At 38.6% G+C, this 26,156-nt stretch overlaps 2 protein-coding genes across 2 annotated transcripts in view; one reads left to right on the forward strand and one right to left on the reverse strand.

Moving 5' to 3' along the window:
• Positions 1-3,299: 3,299 nt before the first annotated feature.
• On the forward strand, positions 3,300-7,240 carry nanp (N-acetylneuraminic acid phosphatase). The gene is made up of 2 exons (XM_028820264.2): positions 3,300-3,504; positions 6,237-7,240. Exons 1-2 carry the CDS (start codon positions 3,406-3,408, stop codon positions 6,885-6,887), a joined length of 750 nt encoding a protein of 249 aa, XP_028676097.1. The 5' UTR covers positions 3,300-3,405; the 3' UTR covers positions 6,888-7,240.
• A 5,079-nt stretch (positions 7,241-12,319) lies between these two features.
• The window catches only part of polr1b (RNA polymerase I subunit B), a 36,624-nt gene continuing 22,787 nt past the window's right edge, over positions 12,320-26,156 (reverse strand). Inside the window, exons 10-15 of the mRNA XM_028820417.2 lie at positions 22,988-23,121; positions 22,174-22,344; positions 20,340-20,496; positions 17,409-17,605; positions 15,390-15,643; positions 12,320-13,911 (exon numbers count right to left, since the gene is read on the reverse strand). Coding sequence (XP_028676250.1) covers positions 13,029-13,911; positions 15,390-15,643; positions 17,409-17,605; positions 20,340-20,496; positions 22,174-22,344; positions 22,988-23,121 — 1,796 coding nt within the window. The 3' untranslated portion in view covers positions 12,320-13,028. The remainder of the gene's footprint in view (positions 13,912-15,389; positions 15,644-17,408; positions 17,606-20,339; positions 20,497-22,173; positions 22,345-22,987; positions 23,122-26,156) is intronic.

Genomic DNA, 26,156 nt, shown 5'->3' on the forward strand with positions numbered 1-26,156 from the left:
ACGTCGTTATTAGTTCGTCACTAATACTGGGCGGGGCAACGTTTGATTGACGCATTGTCCAAGACAAACACCTGACCCCAGATTGGTATGCTTAAATGTTGTACAAGTTCATCAAATTCGGCAGCGAAGGGCATTTTGATTCCCTTTACTGATTATAGTCCTTCTAACTATCCATTGAAGTGAATCGATTCTTTTGATTGATTTGACTCATCAATACAGTTCGGGGGTTGCGGCAGTAAAATAAAAAATCCTTCTTCACCTTTGAGTTCGCTTCCCAGGTCCTTCCTGCGTGGAGTTTGCATGTTCTCCCCGTATCAGCGTAGGTTCCTCCGGATGCTCCGGTTTCTTCCCACCGTCCAAAGACATGCAAATTAGGTGCACTAGCGATCCTAAATTGTCCCTAGTGTGTGTTTGGTGTGTGTGTGTGCCCTGCGGTGGGCTGGCACCCTGCTCGGGGTTTGTTCCTGCCTTGTGCCGTGGCTGGGATTGGCTCCAGCAGACCCCCGTGACCCAGTGTTAGGATATAGCAGGTTGGAAAATGACTGACTGACTGACTTTTGAGCGGATCGAAGAAAAAATGTTCTCAATTAATTCATTGTTATATGCTGGATTACACATTCTGATAATTCATATCATATAACGCCCTGTTTGAAAACATGAAATATGACAACATAGTAAAAATGCATAATTACAATCTGACAATATTGTAGCACTGTGCTCCCCTGTGTTGAGTGCCAATGGATTCTCAGTTTTTACATCGCTCTTTAGGTGGCTCGCTGTAGCCGCTCTAGTTGGAATTCATATGCGACTTTGGCAGACGTGCCATTTTCACAGGCTCCCCTGCAGCTGGTACTGTGGCTGCTCATTTGCATGACAAAATGCCAGCTTGTACAGTTGGTGGCTCCTCATAGTGTCAGCCCAGGGTGATACCACTTGTCAGTGCCACTTGTATAATTACTTTGGAGAATCATAAGTGAGCAAGAATTCTACCTCTTATTCGCGGGTAATGATTTAGTTTGAACTTGAAAGAATCATAAATGAAAGTGAAGGAGAATCATGTGAATCAGACTGGCAAACTTGCGCAAGCAAAGACTGATGACATCACGCATGCGCCACAGAACTCCTGTTGAGCTCCACTTAATCGATTCATGTAACCCCCTCAAAATAATCAACGGTGTGGTTTCCATCCATAATTTGTGACTGAAGACAACAAGTTATGCTGTAGATTTGTAAAGAGCTTTGCTCCACATGGTCATGAAATTAAATTTAACCTCAGGATTTCACGCTTAAAGTTATAGATATTCCAAAAGAGTAAATTACAATATCGAGAATTGCTGACCCTAGCGGGATTTTTAAGAAATGACATAACTACCACTTGTCATGGGATTGCCCCCACTTTGAATGCCAGGATAGCCATAAACCTAATCTCCTCTCTCTCTTGAATCCACCAATTCTTCCCTACTAAGTTTATCAGAACATATTAACTTCAAACTCAGGACGAGCTGATCAGTTAGAAGAAGAGAGTCAATTAAAGACAGAAACCTCTTTTAAGCGATTTGCCGATTAGACAACGAGAGTTGTCCTCGATTTCAAGATTGGGCAGAAGATGTGGTTCACAATGACAGGAGTCCGCCAGAGGGTTCCATTCCAGAAATTGAACCCAAGATTCATTGATCCAAAGGCGTGACACGTACGGTATCATACAAACTGTCACTTCTTAAGCTGATGTCACATTGTGGGACTATTTGACATGGAGCCAATGTCAGATTTGCCGATCGAAGTCATTGACTTCGTCGCTGCACCATGTCAAATAACACGAATGAAAATCACAACCACATTACCGGCCGAGCGCCCAATGGTCCAGCAAAGTTGGGTATCCGTCAATAAGGGCGCGCACATAAAGGCGACCTTCAAAAGGGCGACCTCAATTGGGCGCGGTGAATAAAAGCGCACATAAATAAAAGCGATCTTCAAAAGGGCGACCTCAATTGAGCGCCGAATAACTGCGCGCATAAATAAAGGAGTGCTTCAAAAGGGTGACGTCAATTGGGCGCAGCGAATAAAGGCAAACGCAACAAAATTACAGAAAATTTATTAGATAAAGGCAATGATTGAACGTATAAAAAGGTGAAAGCAAGTTACACTTGAAGCTGTAGATTATGTGCAATGCCACGTAGATATTCGAGATGCGGTCTATTAGCATAATCAAGGACAATTAATTTAATTCGCTCCGAAGGTCATCCTTTTGACCCATGTCATGAGCTGATATTCTATCATTCAAATGAGCGCCTATAAAACGGAGCTCCAACCAGTGCAGCAAAGGACGGCGAGCTGTCCTTATAGATAGACAGATAGATAGATAGTTTATTAATCCCAATGGGAAATTCACCACAGCGAGCCACTTACAAGAGCCATGTAAAGCGCAAAAAGGATCCACTCTGGCACTCAGCAGCAGCGCTAAAATATTCATATATTTTCATACACAATTAACTTTCACAAATGCAACTAAAGGCACGGAAGAACGAACGCATCTTATGAGGATGTGACACAAAACAGAATTCAAGCGATGATGAAATGAATCGTATAGCGTGATGTACCTGAATGCCCCAGAAACAATCAAACGTCATTAAATAAGTTGATTTAGATATAGCATAAACCTAAAGTGGGGACGTGTTTCGCGTGATATTTCTAAAGTTATAATATACGCGTACATTTCTTTCCTCTTCGCTTTCGCTGCCTAGATCGAGTTTTGACTGGCCTATGATTAGTACGTCGCTTCTGATGCGCAAGCCACGCCCTCACATGCATGACACCGCAGTTGGACCCTCTTCAAAACAAGTCACTGCAGGGCTACGTGATGTGACAAATGCTACACAGCGGAATAAAAACATCGCCGGAGTCTCTGTTGTGTATTTACAACGTTCATGTTTTATCAGAATATGTTTATGTTTTGTGTATTACACGTTGTGGTGACATACACACAGAGAAAGTTCTCGGATGCTGTTGACTACTTCTCATACTAAATTTAGCTGCCCACTCTACATAACCAAATGTCCACCCCAGAATGGCAGAAATAAGATGGCTGCAAGGAAGAAGTAAAATGTAGTGATCAGGGAAATGTTGGAATGTTAAAGAGGATCAGAAACGGAGCAGACGCATACGGCTTACTATCCGATGCAGGTAATAGAATACTAACTGCATGCCTAGGCTGCTGGGTACACTACATTTCCCAGAATGCTCCTTGCCGAGGTGGGGCATTTGTAGGTACACTACATTTCCCCGAATGCTCCTTGGCGAGTCTGGGCATTTGCACGAGCTCGGTGACTTCCGCAATTACGGCGCACCGGTGTGAATGGTGTCTATCGGTCTGAATAAATCGTTTCTTTTAACTCTTATTATTTAGACATGGAAAGCCACGAGTGCAGCACAGTTAAAGCAATTATGTTTGATTTGGACAACACACTGATTGACACTGCAGGAGTTGGAGTGCTTGCATTGGAAAAGGTGCGTTCAGGAGTTTGTGCGTCGTGACGTGACGGAAGGCGTCGTGGAAGGACTGGGAGGTCGGTGACGTGGATGTGCCGCCATCCGCATTATTGAGGCGAAGGGGAATGCTGTTGAAATTGTTTTAAGCACTTAACCGAAAACACCTTTTAAAAGCAGTTACAGTAGCGCAAACTGTCACTTTGGTGTCCACAACGACCATTTAATCGCTAGGTTTGTTAAGCGTATCTTGCTTATTTAAAGAACGTCTTTAGCCTGGACTGACGCTTACGGGTTTATTCTCGGAGCTGAAGTAATCATTATTATGATTTATTGTTCATTTTTAAAGGAATCCACTACATATTATAATAAGAGTCCTCTTAGATGTGATTGTAAAACTAAGAAAAAAAAAGTGCAGTGGGATATCCTTTAAATACCCAAAACATTTCATAGTTTAAACCAGGGGTAGGCAACGTCGGTCCTGGAGTGCCACAGTATGTGCAGGTTTTTGTTCCAATCCAGTTCCTTAACGAGAACTCAATTATTGCTGATGAAGCACATATTGCTTAAGTGACATTTTAATGCTTCATTTTAGTGGTCTCGCTTGTTAAGGTTCTCCAACCTTAATTGCTTATTTCAATCTTAAACTGCTGCATTCAGTGTTTTAATTGCTCCTTATTAGCAATAAGATGTAAAACGGGTAGGCAATGTCGGTCCTGGTGAGCCGCAGTGGCTACAGGTTTTCATTCAACCCAATTGCTTAATTAGAAACCAATCATTGCCAATCTCAGACCTTATTTAATTTTATGGCTTGTTAATCTGTGCAATGTAAGGCTTTTATATCGTAGATTTTTTTCCTTTCCAAGGATATCATCCAAATGATTTGAAGCCTAAAACAGATCATTTTCAGTCTGTCACATTTTTCTATTAAGTGTTTTATTAAATCAAACAGTGCATGATGAACACACACAGATGTAATTGGAAAAAAGCTAGCTGGAGAACTGCTGGCTGCTTTGTCTTTTACATCTTATTGCTAATAAGGAGCAATTAAAACACTGAATGCAGCAGTTTAAGATTGAAATAAGCAATTAATGTTGGAGAACCTTAACAAGCGAGACCACTAAAATGAAGCATTAAAATGTCACTTAAGCAATATGTGCTTCATCAGCAATAATTGAGTTCTCGTTAAGGAACTGGGTTGGAACAAAAACCTGCACATACTGTGGCACTCCAGGACCGACGTTGCCTACCCCTGGTTTAAACTTTCACGGAATACATTGGCATCCGTGGCAAATACGTGGGAATTAGCAGTACAGGTGGTAAATACGGCAGAGTCCGCGATACTCCAGGCTCTTTAATATCACAGTTTATTATGCACGAGCCTGTTATTAAATTAATGTGGGTAGTTCACAAATATAATATAGACAAATGATTCGGGTTCATAATCCTAGCAGAATACTGTATACCAGGGGCGTGCAAAGCCATTCCTGGAGGGCCGCAGTGGCCGCGGGTTTTTATTCCAACCCAGTTGTTTAATTAGAAAACAATCCTTGCCAATAATTACATTTCATGGCTTTTTAGTGCTTTAATTCTGCTATGTCAAGTCATTCTCAAATCCTAGATTTTTTTTTCCATTCTAAAGATATCCAAATATTTTGAAGTGTAAAACGGATGGGTAATTCTCAATCCTTGACTTTTTTGTCTTCTCTTTCCTTCCAAGTATTTAATTAAACCAAATAGTGCATGATAAATACACACAGGTGTAAAGGGTAACAAGCAAAATGGATAACTGCTGGTTTCTTTTGTCATTTGCATCTTATTGCTAATAAGGAGCAATTAAAAACCAAGAATGCAGTTGTTTAAGACTTAAATAAGCAATAAGGGTTCAAAATCTTAACGAGGGAGATAACTAAAATGAAGCAGAAGTGTTTCTAGAGCAATTAGTGCTTCTTATTAAGCAATTGGGTTGGAACAAAAGCCTGCAGCCACTGCGGCCCTCCAGGAATGACTTTGCACATCCCTGCTGTATACTGACCGTTTTTCAAAATCCTTTTTATAGGAGCTCCCCTGATTGACAGTGTGACCCCATGCAACTAAACTGCATTTTAAAGAAATTATTCCATACTGATGAAGTAAATGTAAAGTGTTACAGTAGTTAGCATTCTTGGCCCACCGTTTCCTGGGTTCAAACCCCAGCTTTTTATGGGATTTGAATGTTACCCTCATATTAGTGTTGTTTTTTTCTGAATTTTCCTGTTTGATTCCAAATATCAAAGATACGCCAGTTACATTGATTAACAGCGGGTCAATTTGGAGCCTTGTGTTTATTTGCCTCAATAACATATGGTGCCTGTTAGGATAGAACCTTTCCCACCAACTTGTATTGACATAATGTTTAAACAATTCATAAATTATCAGGTTAAAAATGGCATCCTGTCCAGGGATTGTTCCTCCCTCACCCCCTATGCTTGCTAGGATAGGATAAAGCAGGCTTCAAAAATGAAATGAATTATTGTATGTCACAAAGTAGGAACATCGTCTGGAGAGGGTGCCAGTCCATCTCAGGGTGAACACCCACAAATGGTCCAATTTAGCAGTGCCAGTTCATTTAAATCTGCATATCTCAGGACTGTGGAACACGTGGCACGTGAGCCCTGGTCTTCTTACTGCAAGGTAGCAGTGCTACCACTGTGCCGGCGTTTGTGTAACACTACAGTATATGTTATCTCTAACTATTTTGTTTTATTCAAAAGGTGACTGAACTTCTCCAGTCAAGACTTGGTGCTGAAAACAATGCTGCAGATATTTGTAGAAAATTCTCTGTCAAACTCCTAAAGGAAGAATTTGACCCCTCCAAGACGACTATAGATGATTTAAGAATATCACATTGGGAAGAAGCCATACAAGAAGTTAAAGGTACTGGAGCCAGTAGGTCATTGGCTGAGGAATGCTATCTTATGTGGAAATTCACACGTTTACAGCACCTAGCCATTGCAGAACCTGCGAGGAACATGTTAGTTGAACTTCGAAAAGTATATAAATTACTACTGCTTACTAATGGAGATACACAGACACAGAGAGAGAAGGTAAATGCTGTTGGAGCCGAGGCGTGGTTTGATGCTGTGGTGATAGGAGGAGATTATAAAGAACAAAAGCCTGCCGCTTCAATATTCCTCACATGTTGTGAAATCTTGGATGTAAAACCTAGTTGTTGTGTAATGGTTGGGGACTCCTTCGATACAGATATTCAAGGGGGAATCAATGCAGGCTTTAAAGCAACCATCTGGCTGTGCACATCTGACAAGAAATTCAAGGAAGAACTCATCAGTCCTCCATATTTAATAAACTCTGTACTTGATGTCCCTAAGATTCTGAACATTATAAACAAGAAACAGTCAAACTGAAAACGTGTGTGTGTTTAAGTATAAAGCAGGGTGTGGTAAATAGAAAAATTAAGCTTAAATTGATCCAATGGAGTGTAATTGCAGACCATAGTATCTATGAGGTCAGTCAAGCAACATCCCAACATCACGAAACGCCTATCACATTATACCGTGGTTAAGTTTACGGTTGTGGGAGGGTTGTCCGACACAAAGGTTGTTTCATGACTGACGTTGTGGCCATTAACCTGACCCAAGTCATAGGTATTGCAGGCTGCAGTTAGACCCATCTCAACTGATCACCATTACATGGAATTTTTGTAATCTTTTAAATGAAGGAAAATTGAATAATGGAAAAAAAAATTTGTTGTTGTAATAAATTTTCTAAACAACTTGCTTTGTCTCCTGCAGGTACTGGATACTGGCCTTCTATTGTCTTAAAACATTTTAGATAGACAGATAGATAGATAGATAGATAGATAGATAGATAGATAGATAGATAGATAGATAGATACTTTATTAATCCCAATGGGAAATTCACATTCTTCAGCAGCAGCATACTGATACAATAAATAATATTAAATTAAAGAATGATAATAATGCAGGTGAAAAAAAGACAATAACTTTGTATAATGTTAAATGTTAACGTTTACCCCCCCGGGTGGAATTGAAGAGTCGCATAGTTTGGGGAAGGAACGATCTCCTCAGTGTGTCAGTGGAGCAGGACAGTGACAGCAGTCTGTCGCTGAAGCTGCTCCTCTGTCTGAAGATGATACTATTAAGTGGATGCAGTGGATTCTCCATAATTGATAGGAGCCTGCTGAGCGCCCTTCGCTCTGCCACAGATGTTAAACTGTCCAGCTCCATGCCAACAATAGAGCCTGCATTGATCACCAGTTTGTCCAGGCGTGAGGCGTCGAAGAGGCCGCTCGCCACAACTGTCTGATAGAACATCTGCAGCATCTTATTGCAGATGTTGAAGGACGCCAGCCTTCTAAGGTAGTATAACTGGCTCTGTCCTTTCTTGCACAGCGCATCAGTATTGGCAGTCCAGTCTAATTTATCATCCAGCTGCACTCCCAGGTATTTATAGGTCTGCACACAGTCACCTTTGATGATCACGGGGTCCATGAGGGGTCTGGGCCTCCTAAAATCCACCACCAGCTCCTTGGATTTGCTGGTGTTGAGGTGTAGGTGGTTTGAGTCGCACCATTTAACAAAATTAGGGTTTAATTAAATTAACTAATTTTATTATACACATGGAGTTTAGCCATTTAAATTTTCACAATAAGCACAGCCCTGTTTAACTATCAAATGAAGATGAGTTTGCATCCAAAAAGACTTTATGTAAAAAATGCTTTAATGCTTGAAAATGCATGTTGATGAAAATGGTTGCATTTTACAAATACTGATAAGACTTTTCTCCATTTAGTTTTAGCAGATTGCTTGAAATGTTATGAAAAAATGTAGTATAAATGTTTTTGATAGGAAAGCGGCACCATGATGTTAAGGGGTCTTTTCACCAATCAAAATCCTCCCATCATGTGCCGAGATCACCAATGGAGAATCCCGAGCCCACCCGCTTGACTCTCCACACACGTTAAACAGCAGGCTGCCCATGTGCTGCATTGTTAAGTGTGATCAACATTCTGCTAAGGAGCTCTTTGTATTCATGCAGTGACACAGGCGCCCATGAGGATCATAATCCAGCCCTGGGTTATCGTATGACAGGATTTTCATCACGTTTATTCTCTTTTGAACGGCCATGCATACTGTAATGTCTAAACAGAGTAATGGACAGTGGTCTTACTGACCCCAAAAGTTACTCCCACAACTCTGTACTTGGCTGCAGTTGCCAATTTGTACAGAACTATGGCAGTGTGCCTTCAGGTTGGAATTGGCAGTTGGTAGCTACCTAGTGGTCAGACAAATGGTAATATGCAGCTACACAGCACTTCAAATGTTGATGTTAACGTTCTAAAATGTGGTAGCCAAAAACTTTCAGGAAAGTGGTTCTCGGCTATAACCTCCCAGAACTTTCTGACATGCGGCCTTTTCCACACATTTGAATTACCATGTAGATTAAAAGGCTAGCTACTTGTAGGCCTATGATGTGAGCAATTGCCTCATGTTGGTGAGAGACAGAGGTGGAGGTGGCAGAGTTAAAGATGCTAAGATTTGCATTGGGTGTGACAAGGATGGATAGGATTAGGAACGAGAACATTAAGAGGGTCAGCGCAGGTTGAACGGCCTTGGAGAAAGTCAGGGAGGTGAGACTGCGTTGATTTGGACATGTGCAGAGAAGAGACACTGGGTATATTGGGAGAAGGGTGCTAAGGATAGAGCTGCCAGGGAAGAGGAAAAGAGGAAGGCCTAAGAGAAGGGTTTATGGATGTGGTGAGAGAAGACATGAAGGGTGTGAGAGCAAGATGCAGAGGACAGGAAGATATGGAAAAAGATGATACGCTGTGGTGACCCCTAATGGGTGCAGCCAAAAGAGGAAGTCGTTGTTTTCAGATGTTATGAACTGTAATGGTTAACCGAGGCATAAAAATGATTAGAAATTGGCCAAGCTTATAGGTTTCTAGGGTAATTAATGGCACACGTACAGAGTACAATAAAATTCTTACTTGAATGTAATAATCAACATGCAGCACATCTTCATTCTCCAGTACTGTTATTAGCAAGTATAACAGTGAGGAGTGTGATCTCTTGGTAACTAGAACAAAGCTACTTGCACCTCTTTTTTTAAAGATGGAGTGCCAGCCCACTGTGCCTGTCCCAACTCACACTCTCCACCTTCCACACAACATTAAAGAGGTGTGTTAGCCAAAGCACTCCTAAACTATCCAGTGAATTTAATATTTTCAACACAATGTGGCATTGCCACACAGAGCAGTGTTAGTACGGCAGAGTCTTTAGGTGGTCTACCCTTTTGTGCACTGAATCTCATGTGTCTAAAATGTCTGAATACTATAAACAGTTAAATTGGTTCATACAAGCAAACAAAACTCAAAATCTCATTTAGGCGACTCTCCTCTTGTAGAACAAACTCCAACTTTGTGGCACTCTGTCAGTTGTTTGTGAGACACACCACAGCCATCTAGGGTACTTCCCATGAAGCAATGCCAGAGTTGGAGATACCACCCTTGATGGAGAAGCCTGGGGAGCCAATGCCATGTGTAGAGGTGGATTTGTCAATATCTAGTTAGGCTTCAACTTCCTGCGAGGGTTTAGCCTCTGTTCCCGTCTGTGGAGTTGCTATTTGTGGTGGTTTTATGGACGTTAAACGCATTACAATACAATACAGTTTATTTTTGTATAGCCCAAAATCACACAGGAAGTGCCGCAATGGGCTTTAACAGGCCCTGCCTCTTGACAGCCCCCCAGCCTTGACTCTCTAAGAAGACAAGGAAAAACTCCAAAAAAAACCTAGTAGGGAAAAATGGAAGAAACTTTGGGAAAGGCAGTTCAGAGAGAGACCCCTTTCCAGGTAGATTGGGCGTGCAGTGGGTGTCAAAAGAAGGGGGTCAATACAATACAGTACAGTACACAGAACAATTTCTCAATATAGTAAGAAATAAAAAAAAAAATATATATAAATTTTAGAAGTACAGAGCAGAATTTAACAGTAGATGATATATCCCATAATAAGATTTGTATTTGTATAGAGTCCTGGAGACCTCATCCTTCAAGCTGCCTCCCCCATTTGGCCATTCCACAGCTGAAACAGTGCTGGGCCAGCCAATCCGATGAAAGGACCCCTCTCTCCCACGATTCCTGCGATCCTCCATCTGGGATGACTTTTCCTTAGGCAGGCAAAACAACTTGGCAGGTGGGCCATGGCACCAAGTGCCACATTTGAGTACCGTACCATTAGCGGGTACGAGTTCTGTTTTCATATGTAAACATTTAGAGGCAATACAATGTTTTTTGTGTCTAATATTAATGAAATTTTAAATGCACTTTTTGTTCTTGGTAAGTTCTTTAGGAGCTCTTTTTTTTTGTATTCCAGAGCATTTTTTCCTCTAGTCTGGTGTGTTTAGGCAGATGTCAAAAATCCCAATTGCACTCCAGTGCAGACCACAGCAATTGGACCAAACGTGCAGTACCAAGCAAACCCTGCAGTGATTCACGTTGAGGTATAAATGCGATTCAGCACAAGACCAATTCAAGTACAGAGAATACTGTGCATTATGGGAACAAAAGTGTTAAAAAAAAGCCATTGTCATCACACTACACCATTTCTGGGCTATAATTATGTAATCTCAGCATAGAAATAAATCCACACTTAGAAGTTCACCTATAGCAGGTTGCACAAGTACCAGTCATTCAGAACACGCCTAGCCCCAGACTGAGGCTCATCCTCTCTCTATCTCTCTCGTGACTGGATATCAGTTGACCACGTTAAATAAATACTCCCTTGTGATCAGGTCAATCAAACCACATTTTGAGGTGTTGTTCTCTGCAACCAATGATCAAACCCTTAATTGTACCCCACAAGAGTGGTGCATACAAGTCGATATCTTCTCAAAGCAAATCGCTCCATTAATTTTGATACTGTGTAGTAAATGTTAAACATTTTAAAGTGAACATTATTAACAAGTATTTACCGGCCTAAAGACAGACATATGATTCAATATAACCTAGAAAGTAGTGACATTAAGCTGGAGATATGCAACAAACCTACTGTACAATGAAATGAACTTCACCCCATACATCTAATGTCTAAATGAAACTGAAGCTATCACCGTTTGTCCTCAACACAGTTGCCCCCTTTCCTGTAGTCGCCTTGATGAAACGTGTCATTTGTCGCATGTGAAGAATCATTTTCATGCCCACTGCTAATATTAACACAATACGCTTTCTATTCAGAGTTGTTTTGCTAAATAAACCACAACATTACAGCAAATGTGGAGGCCGATACTTCATGATAATTTCCCCCATCGTTTTTATTTAAAGAAAGACATCCATGACGTGCCCACGGTGTGTTTATTGTTATTTCCATTTCACTTGAAAATCTGTTGTGTGTTACGAAACCGAACTGGAAACTGAAACAAAGTAACTAATCATCTCCAAACTTGAAGTGTGAAAATAATTTAAACAAACCTTAAAACTGGGCCATTTGCACCATTCTAATGTAATCCCAGATGACATATCCATCTAAGAATAAAATGGTTACAAGATATATTTATCACTCTTCTGTAATATTCAGATTTTACTGCCAGAAAATAATAACTACATGAAGAATATTAGGTCTTCTTTTTTGTTACATAATAATCAACCTACATTATTATTGATTTAATAGGAGAAATTTTTGACCTTGCTTTAGAAAAAATACTTAATGTAAAATAAAACAAATGATTTGATCAACATAAGGAAAAGTAGAAGTTAAGGCAAGGTTGTCTTGAATATGTAGATTCACAATAAGAAATGTAATTGAACAAGTAGGTAAATACTTATTTAAAATAAATATTTAATTCAAAACTATTACATTTTGTAAATAAACCAACATATAAAATCTAGTAGTTTACTATAACATTATATAGTAATCAGATTCTTCAAAAATACAGCTTGCGCTGACACTTATTTTAGCATTCATTGATCCATTGTGTCGTGTACCTGCTTTCACAGTTCACACACAATATGCAATTGCACTTTTATCTACATATAGACATACAGCTTGCATGTTTTGTTTGAAGATTAAATACATTTAATCTTTATATTTTACATATAATACATTTATATTTTTTTATAAAGCTTTAAACATGCATGAAAATGTGTTTAAGAATGGTTGAAAGAATTCAGCGTTGACTGAGTCTGACTTAACGGTCAAGGACTTTGCTTCCAATTACATTTTTATCGTCAGTACATTGATTTGTACTTGCACTAAATAAAGTAACCCTGATGGAAATGTAACTATTCATACTGTACCTGCAAATTTCAAGGCACATATCTTCATGAAAGCTGTTGAGCAAAACTTCTCCTGGATACACTGGCACTTACAGTCCATTATCATATGCTGAACAACTTAGAAATAAATTCTTCACTGTTCAGAAAAGTGAAAAATTCAATCCGCTAATTAATTAACCAAATAAAAAATGACAGCCATTCCCATTCATTTCTAATGAAATGTTCATTTTCAGTCTTGACCAGTTCGAATTCCTATTTCACGTCAAGTTTGACTTTGATATTCATTGCAGCCAATTCAGCTACAAAATAACGGAAAACATAAGGTACAGACACCACTTCAACAGATTCACTTTTCTTACAGAGGGTGCAGATATATTTTCTGTGTCGTGTGGCTGACCAGTGAGGTGGAGGTTTCTCCAATAATGGAGACAGCAGGCTTCCACATTCTATACAGACATGGGCTACTGAGCGGTCAGAGCAGTTAAAAAGACGATCATGAAGTAGGAAGGAGGTGCCATGTGCAAGAAGAGCATCCCGCTCCATTTCCCCAAATCGGATGCCTCCCTGAATATTTCTTCCTCCAACTGGTTGGTTTGTGACCTTATCTCTTGCACCAGTAGTCCTCACCTGAAATTTGTCAGAGACCATGTGACGGAGACGCTGATAATATACAATGCCAATGAAAATATCTGCCTCCAATTCCACACCACTGATGCCACTGTACATCCGTTCTGTGCCATAAAAGTTGTATCCGGCTGCTTTCATCATCTCTCCAAAATAGTCTAGGGCGGAGTTGTCCTCATTGAAGGTGAAAGGGGTGGCATCATGGCTCAGTCCATGTAAAGCTGCCGACTTGCCTGCCATGCTCTCGATAAGCATGCCGATTGTCATACGAGATGGGAAGCCATGAGGGTTGAAGAGGATATCGGGCACCATGCCACTCTCTGTAAAAGGCATATCCTCTGTGGGCCACAGTCGACTAAGGATACCTTTTTGTCCATGACGGCTAGCAAACTTGTCACCAATGGTTGGGTTGCGGGGCACTCTGGTGGTGATGCAGACACGTTTAAATTTGCCAGTGCCACTTTCGTTGCTGCATACTTTAATGCTGTCCACAACACAGCTCTCTTTGCTCCTTCAAGATGGAAAATAAAAGCAGTGTGAATTACAAATTGAAAGGCAACTTTCAATAAGCAGTATTAATGAATCTTCAAAAAGTATTAGATATGCATTAAAGCAGAAAATCCATCTATGTATGGTGATATTTATCAGAATGTAAACCAAATATATGTTAACAAGTAAAAATGTTTTTTTTACAAGAAATCTGTGAAATAATTAATAGGTCTTGCTACATATCAGTCTTCCCTTTAACCTTAACCAGCCAGCATGATGCTAGCATGCATTACAATGTACACGGTTTCATATTTAAGCATGGTTTGAGAGTTAAATTCACAAATATCAATGCAAATAGTGACTATGTGCATAATTTAAATTTCAAGTATTTTCAAACCTTTGTCAACACGTGAAATGAACAACAGAAATAGAATGGAATACAAACAGCCTGGGTGATGAACCAAAGATTTCAAATTTTGATTCATCAGTCCATACGACTTTCCTGTCCTTTTCCTGTCTGCAGTAGTCCACAGCAGGTATTTGAAGGCCCTATTTTGTCCTCTAAGGAATGGCTTTCTTAATGTCACTCGCCCCGTCAAACCTGCAGCACAAAGTCTCCTCTTCACTTTGAAACTGATACTTGCTTTTTTCAACCACTGTTATGATATGCTTGAAACTGTTGTGCTGTGAGGTGCCTGTCACGCAAGCTGGTAACCCTCAGAAACTTGTCTTCTGATTGGCTTGTGACTTTGGGTCTACCAGATCTCTTACTATCAAGAGAGAGTTTCTTCCAGGTTCCAATTGCCTTTGGATTGTGTAGGACACCACTGGACTCACTGGCACTTTGATTTTTTTTTTTTTTTTTGCAACTTCTCTAAATGAAAGGCCCAATACTTCAAAAGGTAATAACGCTCTGCCTCATGCCGTTTGTTAATTGCCATTTTTTGCCATTATCACTGGAATTTACAACTACCTGCAGTGTAACATTGTCCAAGTAGCACTTTGGAGGGTGTAGTAACACAGTCTGTTCCAACTCTGGTTTAAGAAAGCCAGAGGGGTTTTTAAGTAATCAATAGAAGTTGGGACACCTGTGCAAATTGTTTGCAAGGCTTACTTAACTTTAATTGCTACAGAACATCTGTAGGTTGTAACATATTACTTGTTCCCTGAAGAAGATCCATTTGTAATATTCTAAAATTTCCCTTTTTTTCAGTTTTTGCTAACCTAAAATTTAAAATTTAAAACTCTGGCATGTTACTGCTAACTTTTTAACCATTTTCGGTCATTCATTGCATTTCAGTTGATTAAATTTGAAGGAAAACTCGGATGTTCTAAAACCTACCTCCAGTAGTGTATATAAATCGTAATCATGAAAATACAAGTATGTTTGGATCACTGACGACATTTTTACATACCAGAAAACCACATGGAATGCTGCAAAACTACAAAAGAATAAAGTTACTTGTTCATTATTCAGACTGTTCAAAACCATTTACTTACTTGTAGTATACAATAAAACACTCCCCACTATTAAGGTTAAGGTAGCTGTAATACGGATCGCCATAGTTTATAACAGCTCCAATGTAAGGAAGTCCATCATCGTCCAATTTATCAGTTTTTCTTGGATCATTAGGCTTAACGCCAAAAACCATGCAGTCATCACCCTTTCTGATCTTTTCATCAAGGTCTATCAGCTCGGTCTTATAAACACTGCCATGAGCAAAACCCCTCTCCCAGGATGCTTTATTCACGATCTGCAGACAGTACATAGAAGAGTGTAATTATACTGTACAGCATATTACTGTGTATAAGAACAGTTTAACACAAGATGATTCCTGGGCCTGAAACTGTGGACTAGCAGTTATTACAAAACTACAGTCTAAATATTGAAACTGAATTTGTACAAGATTTGTGCTATGAGAAATTAAGATTTAAATAGTTGCCATAACTGACAGAAGAAAATACAACATTTCAACATTGTGCAAGTTTGGACAAAATTACCAATTTTTAAGTATTACTTTCTTCTTTAAAGCTTTGAAAATACACAAATGAGAGAGCGGTAATATAAATGAAGCTTGTCTTGTAGACCAGGGGTTGCCAAGTCCGGACCTGGAGGACCACCGTGGCTGCAGGTTTTCATTCTAACCCTTTTTTTTTAAATGAGTGTCCTGTTTGTGCTGCTAATTAACTTCTTGTGAATTCATTTTAATTGAATTGTTTTTTTAAGATTTGTACCCCTGAATTTCTTCATCATTCCTCTGAATTGCTTCATTTCCTTCCTTAAATGGCACCCAAACAGAAATGAAAAGTGGGGGAGCCAACAGAAGACCAACTAAGTCAGGGCCTCAAACTCCAAACAATTTCACTCCAACCAGCTGCTTAACAAGGTGCCAAGTCTTGTCATTAATTAAACCCGTTCTTTAATTCCATGGCTTGTTGCTGCTCTTGTTGTGTGACATTTCCGAAATTGTTGATTTTCTCTTTCTAAGAGCATACTCGTCAAATGTTTTGGGGACCTGAGCAGATCGACATTCATGAGACCTTCATTTTTCTTTATTTTCAGATATTGTATGATGGACACCAGTTGTTTTGGCTCATTTTGTATCTCATTATTGTTTGGCTGCTAATTAAAGAAAAAGAAACAACTAATGGGTCTGAGTCTTCAAGAACAAGTCAATTAAAATTAGTTCAAAAGAAGTTAATTAGCAGCAAAAACAGGTCAATAATTAAAAAAAGGGTTAGAATGAAAATCTGCAGCCACAGTGGTCCTCCAGGACCGGAGTTGGCAACCCCTGTTGTAGACAATGCCTGAGGTGTGATGGCACAATACCACGTGTAATGAAAGAGCTGACTTGCATGCTTGAAGTAGTCAATCTAGAAAGTGCATTTTGGTCCCCTGAATGTCTTTTTTTACTCAAGTCAATGAGAGGATGAGTTATTGTGAATGAGAGGGTTGTGCTCTGTAATAAATGTGGCAGTGCATATATAGTAATTATGGAACATAGCAGAGGCTGTTGATTCTGCCAATACTGATGTAAACTAGAGAGCAATAATAACTGTCCTTAGCATTTTAACCTGCATCTTAGAAAACAGAGTGCTACAAATAAGCACAATGTAGGGATGACTTGAAAACTAGGTTTTTAGGAATCAGTTGGTTGCTGCCCTCCATGGACATTAAAGTAATTTATGGTAAAGTGCTACCTAACACTTCTTTTTAAAAGTGAACACATAAATACAGCGTATTTTAGTATGTATACACACACACGTGTGTGAACAAGCCCTCCATAGCCCGGCATATCTTCCCAGATTCACTGGATGGGTGTTATTCTCTGGGTTTGTATTATATTTACAAGAATTTCCAGTGCTGTGCTTGTTGTTGTAATGTACTGGATTTCGTACTGTAATACAGGAAACTCTCTTATGTTAAGATATTTGCTTTCTTCTTGTATTCTACTTCTTCATATTAGCTGATTACAACAGGTTTTAATTATACACAATAAAACAATAGATATCACTTACCATGGCATCCTCCATATCATAGCCCGTGTAAGAGATAACAGCTACCACCGCATTTGTCCCAATGGGGTAGTTGTCCATATTGTAATAATCATACATGTATGGTCTCACCAGTGGACTCTGAGGTGTTTGGAGACGGTATAACTTGTTGTCAGATCGGTCTAGGTATGTATATAAAGGGAAACCCATAGTTTGTTTACCTGAGAATATAGTATAAAAAGAATAATCAATGTCTTATGCAAAACATGAACACACACATTTTCATCTTCCACCTTAAATACTGTATTTTCATATTTAACTTTCCAAAAAAAAACAAAAAACCACAAATACACAATATATTGTGAAAGCTATAAATTTGTTATTCCAACTTCTGCTGTATCATGCTCCATGTCCATTTGTTGAGACACTTAAGTGGTCATAGGCTGTGTGAGGTCACATTATACATATAACAGGCAGTGTAGTGTTAAGGCTTTGGACTTCAAATCTTAACGGCTGTGGATTCAAATCCCACTACTGACACTATGTATTGATGAGCAAGTTGCTTCACTTGCCTGTGCTGCAGTTACAGGTGAAAAAAAAGTAGCCAATTGTATCTCAAAAGTTGTAAGTCGCCTTGGATAAAGGCATCAGCCAAATAAGGAAATGTAAATATAATAAATGTTGACTAAAAAAAAATGTATAACTTCTATCAATTTATATTTTTAAAAATTTTTCTGAGTAAAACAATTACATAATTAATCAGATACACATTTTAACATAACTTAGGCACATGCAGAAAATGATGTAAGAAATGCTAAATGATCTCAAAAATATAAACTGTTACAGTAGAAACAGGGGGGTTACAGGAATTAAGTGACGTAGAGCAAGAAGAAAACTGTCGGAAGAGGCAGAGAAAGGCAGCTGCTTCTGATTGTGCCTCAAGAGGAAAGACAAGACCTGGGGTGATAACACCTGACCAAAAGGCCAGATGCAGGGATAGGCAAAGAGACGTCAATGCAATTGCTCCACCACCAAGAGATATACCAGAATAAGGAGTAAACTGTCACTGAACAGTGGAGCCCCCACCCCCACCCCAAACATCGACTATGTAGCTGGCCAAAGGGCATTGCTGAAGGTGAGCCAGGCAGAAATTCACCATTTCCTTATAATTTCAAAAGCCCTCCCTCACAAAAGCAAGTATAACAATATTTTGGCCATTGAGCACCTTTGATCAGGCCCTAGCCTAATGTTACTCAATTGTGTTTACCTCTTTTGTAAGTCACTTTGGATAAAAGTGCCTGTTAAGCTAATAAATGTAAATGTAAATCTTGCAATAGTGACATTTTATAAGAATAACAGTTTTTACTTAAACTGTTACATACATTTATTATAATAGAATGTGACCATTACTTGCTTCCAAACTACCCTGTCACCTACAGTTGTAAGTATTAAATCAACGGTGAGAAACAAAGGATAACCTGATCCCCCCCCCCCCATGCTGATGCATTTAATGAGGCCTCAAAGTGGATGTTTTATGACAAATCACTATTATAAACGGAAACTGGTAATTGCTTATGAAAGAGTGACAATTTCAGGAACCACAACTGGCTGTGAGTTAAATGTGCAAGTGTACAAAACTGTTCGCTTTAAAGTGTTGGGTATTATGGATCTGTCTGCCAAGTTTTTCTTTTCTGTTTAGACAGTACAAGTTATTTGAAAAAACTCACTGTCTGGAAATGTAATACAGCAGATAAGTAGAGGATGAAGCAGTCCAAATCTGTACAGCTGCAGGATATTATTATTTTCTCATTTGATTAGTTCTTATTGAAGGAGAAATAGATAGATAGATAGATAGATAGATACTTTATTAATCCCAATGGGAAATTCACATTCTTCAGCAGCAGCATACTGATACAATAAATAATATTAAATTAAAGAATGATAATAATACAGGTGAAAAAAACAGACCATAACTATGTATAATGTTAAATATTAACGTTTACCCCCCCTGGTGGAATTAAAGAGTCGCATAGTTTGGGGGAGGAACGATCTCCTCAATCTGTCTGTGGAGCAGGACAGTGACAGCAGTCTGTCGCTGAAGCTGCTCTTCTGTCTGGAGATGACATTATTTAGTGGATGCAGTGGATTCTCCATAATTGATAGGAGCCTGCTGAGCGCCCTTCGCTCTGCCACAGATGTTAAACTGTCCAGCTCCATGCCAACAATAGAGCCTGCCTTCCTCACCAGTTTGTCCAGGCGTGAGGCGTCTTTCCTCTTAATGCTGCCTCCCCAGCACACCACTGCGTAGAAGAGGGCGCTCGCCACAATAGCCCTCTGCTATATTTTAAATCCGAGAAGACAGTATTTTAACTAAATTAACTGTGATCATTTTTTTCATTTATTTTTAGCATTCACAAAAACAACACTGAATCAAATTTTTTTTTTAATTGATATTATAATAAAAGCCTTTATGTGGTCAGGAGGAGGAGAAGGCAGAGTAATTAATTGTTTAGTTAACGAAATGTAAAAATACAGTCTAAATTTATAAATCCAATAATGCCATTTTCATATCACAAGAACCTTGTTTCCTCCTGCTACTCAAAGATGTAGTAAGTGTCATAAGTGTTTAAATACTACTTCAATTAGCGATTCAAGAGTCTGTGGAATGATGGTGATGGGGCTGGGATCAGTCAGTAAATTAAGAAATTATGATAATCATTTTAGGACATGTGCCTTAGGAAGAATAGTGCTTAAAATGTAACTATTAAAAATTATTAAACACAAACTCCCCACAGCTGACTCTTCTAGCACCAGGCCATTCCAAGAACCTGACTTATGGTATCGTGCGGTTTTGGGGGGTTGGGGAGGTGAGTTGATACAACACAATTTCATAAAAAAAGATAAAACCTAACTGAATGAAATCTAATAAAGGGAAAAAAAAGATAAATCATTTACCCATCTGACACTGGTACATGTTTCTGGGACTCTGGTTATGGTCGGAAAATGGGATGAAGTTGGCAACAACACTAAGCATGCTGTGTGGGAACAGCTCTTGATGAGATGTAACTCCAGGAGCAATTTCATCTGGCGTTATTGCAACATCAATGAAAAGCTAGAAAAGGAAATTGAAGAAATGAACTCCAGTATTCTTGCAAATTACAGCCACTTTCAGACTAGGATTGGATATGTGCTAGCAACTGCATTGTGATCATTTTAGTTTACCTGAAAATTGAAAACTATATTACTTTAAAAAATTAAAAGGCATTTATCCTGAAATAATTGCCTTAACAAAAAATACTCTGAAACAAATTATTATTTATACTTTTCACTTAACAAAAACAGCATGGTGGCGCAGCATTAAGCACAGATGCCTGCCTCACAGTAAGGACACTGGGGTTCAGGTCCCGTGTCCTCCCTGCATGGAGTTTGCATGTTTACCCCGTGTCTGTGTGGGTTTCCTCTGAGTGCTCTGGTTTCCTCCCACTGTCCAAAGATATGCATGTTAGGCGAGTTGCCTACACTAAACTAGCCCAAGTGTGTGTTTGTGCCTGCGCTTGCCGTGCAATGGACTGGCACCTTGTCTAGGGTTTGCTCTTGCCTTGAAACCCTATGCTAGCTGGGATAGGGTCCAGGAGAAGAAAAAACACCGAGCCCACCCTCCAACCCCCATGAACCTGTTCTGGATTAAGCAGGTTAAAAAATGACAGGACTTAAAAATACAATCTATGAACTACCAATTTGTGTTTTCCAATAGTAGAACATGTTTAACTTAAAAATAAATGATATGAATAAATATGCACATACTGAACAAGTCAATTAATGAAAGTTAACAATTTATGTTTACAACTAACTACTCATGTCTGTGTTATAATTATTTATCAGTGTTAGGGAGTTTTTGCATGTTTTAAAAGGATTTCCCCTTGGGTATTAACAAAGTATATCAAAATAAAGAACAATACATACCCAACACAAATACTAACTGCCCACTGGTCAAAAGTGATATATTTTCACTTTTAATATGTAATTGCTAAAATGGCCTGTAATTTTTTTGTGTGATCCTTAACATGCTAAAATTTTAACAGAACAGATGTTAATAATTAATGGTCTGACATGACTTATGTTCAGAAACATGCTTTTGCACACCACTGCTATAAAAAGCTGTTATTTGAGTATTTCTAGCCTATCAGTTAGCTTGATTGAGTACAGCCGTTCTACTCGGACCTCTTCCCTAAACATTTTTTCTCACTGAATCCCAGGCAGGCAGCGGATTCTAAGATGCCATAATGACCATTTCACATGAAAAAGGTCTTCTCAAAATCAAAGTTGTGCCTTACCCATTGTAATATTTGGTTAAAAAAAACAAAACCTACTGATCAAGTTTACATGCTTTCTATATTATGTATATGTGTATATTATGTGTGTATTATCATTCACTTCCGTTCGAATATTTCCATGACATTGTCAAACTCATGGCAAAGTAAACTGCAGGGTTCGCTCATCACTAGTAAACAGGTAAAAAGTATAATGTGGTATCCTTGCTATTGAATTATTATCTTGTGCTGTAAGATGAAATAGTTTGTATAAGAAATGAAAACACACGTACAATAATTACACATATAAGATGTGAGTTCAAAAGATCAGATAACTGCACCATAATAAAACTGAATAGTCTCAGGTGAAGATCAAATTCATTTTCATTAATGGGATAATTATTCTCAGATCCTAAATCATAAGTATGCTGATGAAAAACTAAAGTACCAGTTAAATTCCTTTTTTTTTTTTTTTTTACCTGTTCAAAAGTGCCAATCAGTTCTTCTTTTCCCAGTAGTAAATTCTGGACTGGTCGAACCATTCTGCAGGGTGTAGTGAAGATTAGCAGTCCTGGGTAAATACTAGCTTTTCCAGTCATCGGAACAAGAACAATTTCAGTTGCTGGTGGGATCTTCTTTTCCTTAAGTACCTGTGGCAATGTTCATTGTAATTTTACTTAGATAGTCCCTTTTACTCAGTTCTTTTTAATTATGTTTACAATATATAATCATTAAGAGACTAGAGGGTATTAGGAATATGTAAGCAGTGATGCAGACTGTAACACATTATCCTTGGGTTTTAATCTACAGTACAAAAACAGTGAACAACATTATTATTAATACTGCTAATACTGTGGGGTGGTAAAATCGAAAAAGTATTCAGCAGTCTTTGCTAACATTATTAACGTCTTTGCAGTCTAACCAAATAACTAAAGGCAGATGATTAAAACACTTGTAAAAACACTCACTGTGTGAGATTAAACTTTGTAAGTCCCCAAAAAAATGATGATAAAACACTGAAACTTTCTGCCTGAAGGGCCTGATGGTACATGATGACATGTGGTCTGTATGCTTTAGTAGGTAATACTGACTGCACTTACTGCAAATGAAGATTCAAAACCATAACCAACATACAATAAACCCTTTTACTATTATTACATCATAACTGACTGCATTTCAAAATGTATTGATTATTTAATGTAGCCAAACATATCATGTCACCCACTGCACTTTAACTGTTAGTACAACTGAAATAAATAAAGCTTTGACAGAATTAATAAATTCTCAAGTTACCTTAAATTTTCTCAAAGCACTTGCCACAGCAGGAGCGAAATGCCTTTCAACCCAGCCTATCATGTTTCCATCCAAAACCACAGGGTAGCTTTCTGAGTAAGGCTGACATGGAGTGGCATCTACTGGCGTAACTCCTGAAACACAAAATACAAATGCAAAAGGTCTTCAAACACTTGTGCTATCTGAAAAATAAAGCACTAATAAACATTACTTATTTGAAAATCAAAGTACTGTACCTTGAAAACAGATAGACAGAAAGACAGACTAACAAAAATTCCTTTTTAACACACGGGGAAAATTTAGATTTTTAATCAAAGCTTATTTATTAAATAACTCACACACTATGGTCTGAACACACTCCAGAATGACTAAAAAGAAAGAAAACTTGACATTTTGGAGGTAAATCATTAAATATAGAAATTGCTCATGAAAAATCACTACTTATGAAACTTTATCCATTAACAATAAGACAGGAGCAGACTAAGCTTAGTTTTCAGGATCCAAGCATGAAACTGAATTTGCATGACTCATTCTTGTTCTTTATGCAGCACCTGTTCAAACCAGTAACCTCTTTACAAGATTGTGATGAAGTCACAGTCACCAACTGTGTGCAACCTCTACTGCCACATTGCCAATTTAGTTGTTTTATAAATGCTCACCTCAATTGTTTGTAATTGTGTATTTCTTACTTTACACAAACTAGAGTTACAAGTGTTCTGTCGAAACAGAAAAGTTACATGCACTTACTGACATTGTTCAGTTCAACTTGGAAACTTAGATTCATAAAGTACAGCAAATAGGAATATCAAAAAGCTGCAAGTATGAGAAGCCATACCCAAAATAAAACACTGAAGAGAATAAAAACTCAAACAGCAGCATATATACATTGTAGGTATGTACAAATGTGTGTTGGTAACATCAAATGTAAGAAATCTACAACTAATACTTCCTACTAGTTTGTAAGAGGATAAAAAAAGCTGGAATTAGGCTGTCAGCCTCATTCTGGCTCCAGGTGCCAAAGGAATGGGGCATTAAAGACATTAGTCTATGTTTAGACATTAGTCTTTAAGATAATATAAATCATGCATCAGATGGTTTTCATTTATCTTATTTTACCAGTTAAATTCTAGATATTATTTTATATTACCTTCTTTGAAAAAGCATGTTACCATATTTAGGATGCAAAAAATCTCATTATTAAAACTCTCCACGCTGCAAAAAATGTAAATATCAGTTTATTTAAATGCACACTTAAATGTGAAAAAAAAGTTATTTATTACTTGTACTGGTAAATCTATTTGTGCATATAAACAAGAGTTGTTTACTTTTTAAATGAAGGGTAATATACATTTAGAAGTTATATCTTTTGCTTTGCAGTTTTGAGTCCAGACCTCAGGCACACAGAGATGCTGTGGCAGCGCCATAAATGAGCTTTACGTAATTAAATGCTATAAAACAGGGGTCTTCAATCACAGTCCTGGAGGGCCGCAGTGGCTGCAGGTTTTTATTCTAACCCAGTTGCTTACCGTAATTAGAAAGCAATTCTTGCCAATAATTTAATTTCATGGCTTGTTAGTGCTTTAGCTCTGCCATGTCAGTTCATTCTCATATCCTAGATTTTCTTCCCCTTTCTAAGGATATCATCCAAATGATTTGAAGGCTAAAATGGATGTGTAATTCTCAGTCCTTCACTGTTTTCTCTTCATTTTCCTTCCAAGTATTTAATTAAGCCCAATAGTGCATGATAAATACACACAAGTGTAAATGGTAACAAGCTAAATGGAGAAATGCTGGTCTATTTTGTCATTTGCATGTTATTGCTAATTAGGAGTACAGTCGGACCTCGCTAAATCGAACTCAAAGGGACCCGAAAAAAAATTCAACTTACTGAGTTTTTGAGTTAGGGAAAACAGCGTAATAGGCACGGGTTAATCAAGGACATTATTTTTCCGGCTTAATTATTATATAACCGTTTATTATATTGTCGTTTTATACATATACATGTAAGCTACATACCGGTACATGCATCTACAGTATGTACTATGGAACAGTGCAATGAAACAGGTTACATTTAGAGAGAAAAAAAGTCTGTTAACTTCGTTTGGTATTGATGTGCCGATGCATCTCGCTCGACAATCTCCTCAATCTCGTCAATGGACCGAAACAAATTTTCCTCAAGATCCGGCGTAGCTTCCAAGAATCTGTGCAGTATGTCAATAGCCTGCCTCGCTTCTTTTCGGCTGGGGACAGGCTGAGTATCGACATTGTTGCCGTACTCTTCTTCATCCCCACTCTCATTTTCCTTTTGTTCCTCATTTGCCACCTCAGCAATAATGTCAGCATCTGTTAGTTCTCCACAAACATTCACCACACTGTCAACTTCGAGAAAATCTTGAAAGGACACTTCCTTATTGACGCCAGTAGCTGTCAGAACCGTGGACCATTCTTCAGGACTTGTAAGTGCGTCGTCTGTTTCCATTGACATTCTCTCCAAGTGCTCCACTGAATCGTCAACGGTTTGCTGTCCAAAACCTGCTTTTTTGAAGCAATTCTTGATTGTTTCCTCCGGAACTTCATCCCAAGCTCTCCGGGCCATTAGCATCGCTTCTGGCAGGTCAATTCCTAGTGGGCGTTTATCTTCGAAATCCTGCAGCAATTTTCTCACAATGAGTTTGCGGTATCGCAAGTTGAAATTGTTAATGATGCCCTGGTCGAGAGGTTGAAGCTTAGATGTCGTGTTCGGCGGCAAAAGCTTTCATGACAGGGATATGGTTATGTGCTGTGCAATTGTCAATGAAAAGAATGATTCTTCTTTTCTTCCAGACCATCGCTGCATCCACTTTCTTCAGTTACTTGGAGAAAAGCTCTGATGTCATCCAAGCTTTCTTATTGGCCTTGTAATGCATAGGTAGCGATTTCACATTTTTGAAGCATCTGGGTTTCAATGATTTCCCAATCAACAATGCGGGCAATTTTTCTAACCTACTCATGTTTGCGCCCAAAAGAACAGTCACGCGCTCCTTACTTTTCTTTCCGCCGTGGCAAGGTTCACCTTTGAAAGCCATTGTTTTGTCTGGAGTGCATTTGAAGAATAAACCAGTTTCATCTGCATTGAAGACGTTATCAGGACTAATCTTCAACAATTTCTGGCAGTTTCTGCATCTAAGGA

This window comes from Erpetoichthys calabaricus, chromosome 15, assembly GCF_900747795.2.
Source record: "Erpetoichthys calabaricus chromosome 15, fErpCal1.3, whole genome shotgun sequence".
NCBI lineage: Eukaryota > Metazoa > Chordata > Cladistia > Polypteriformes > Polypteridae > Erpetoichthys > Erpetoichthys calabaricus.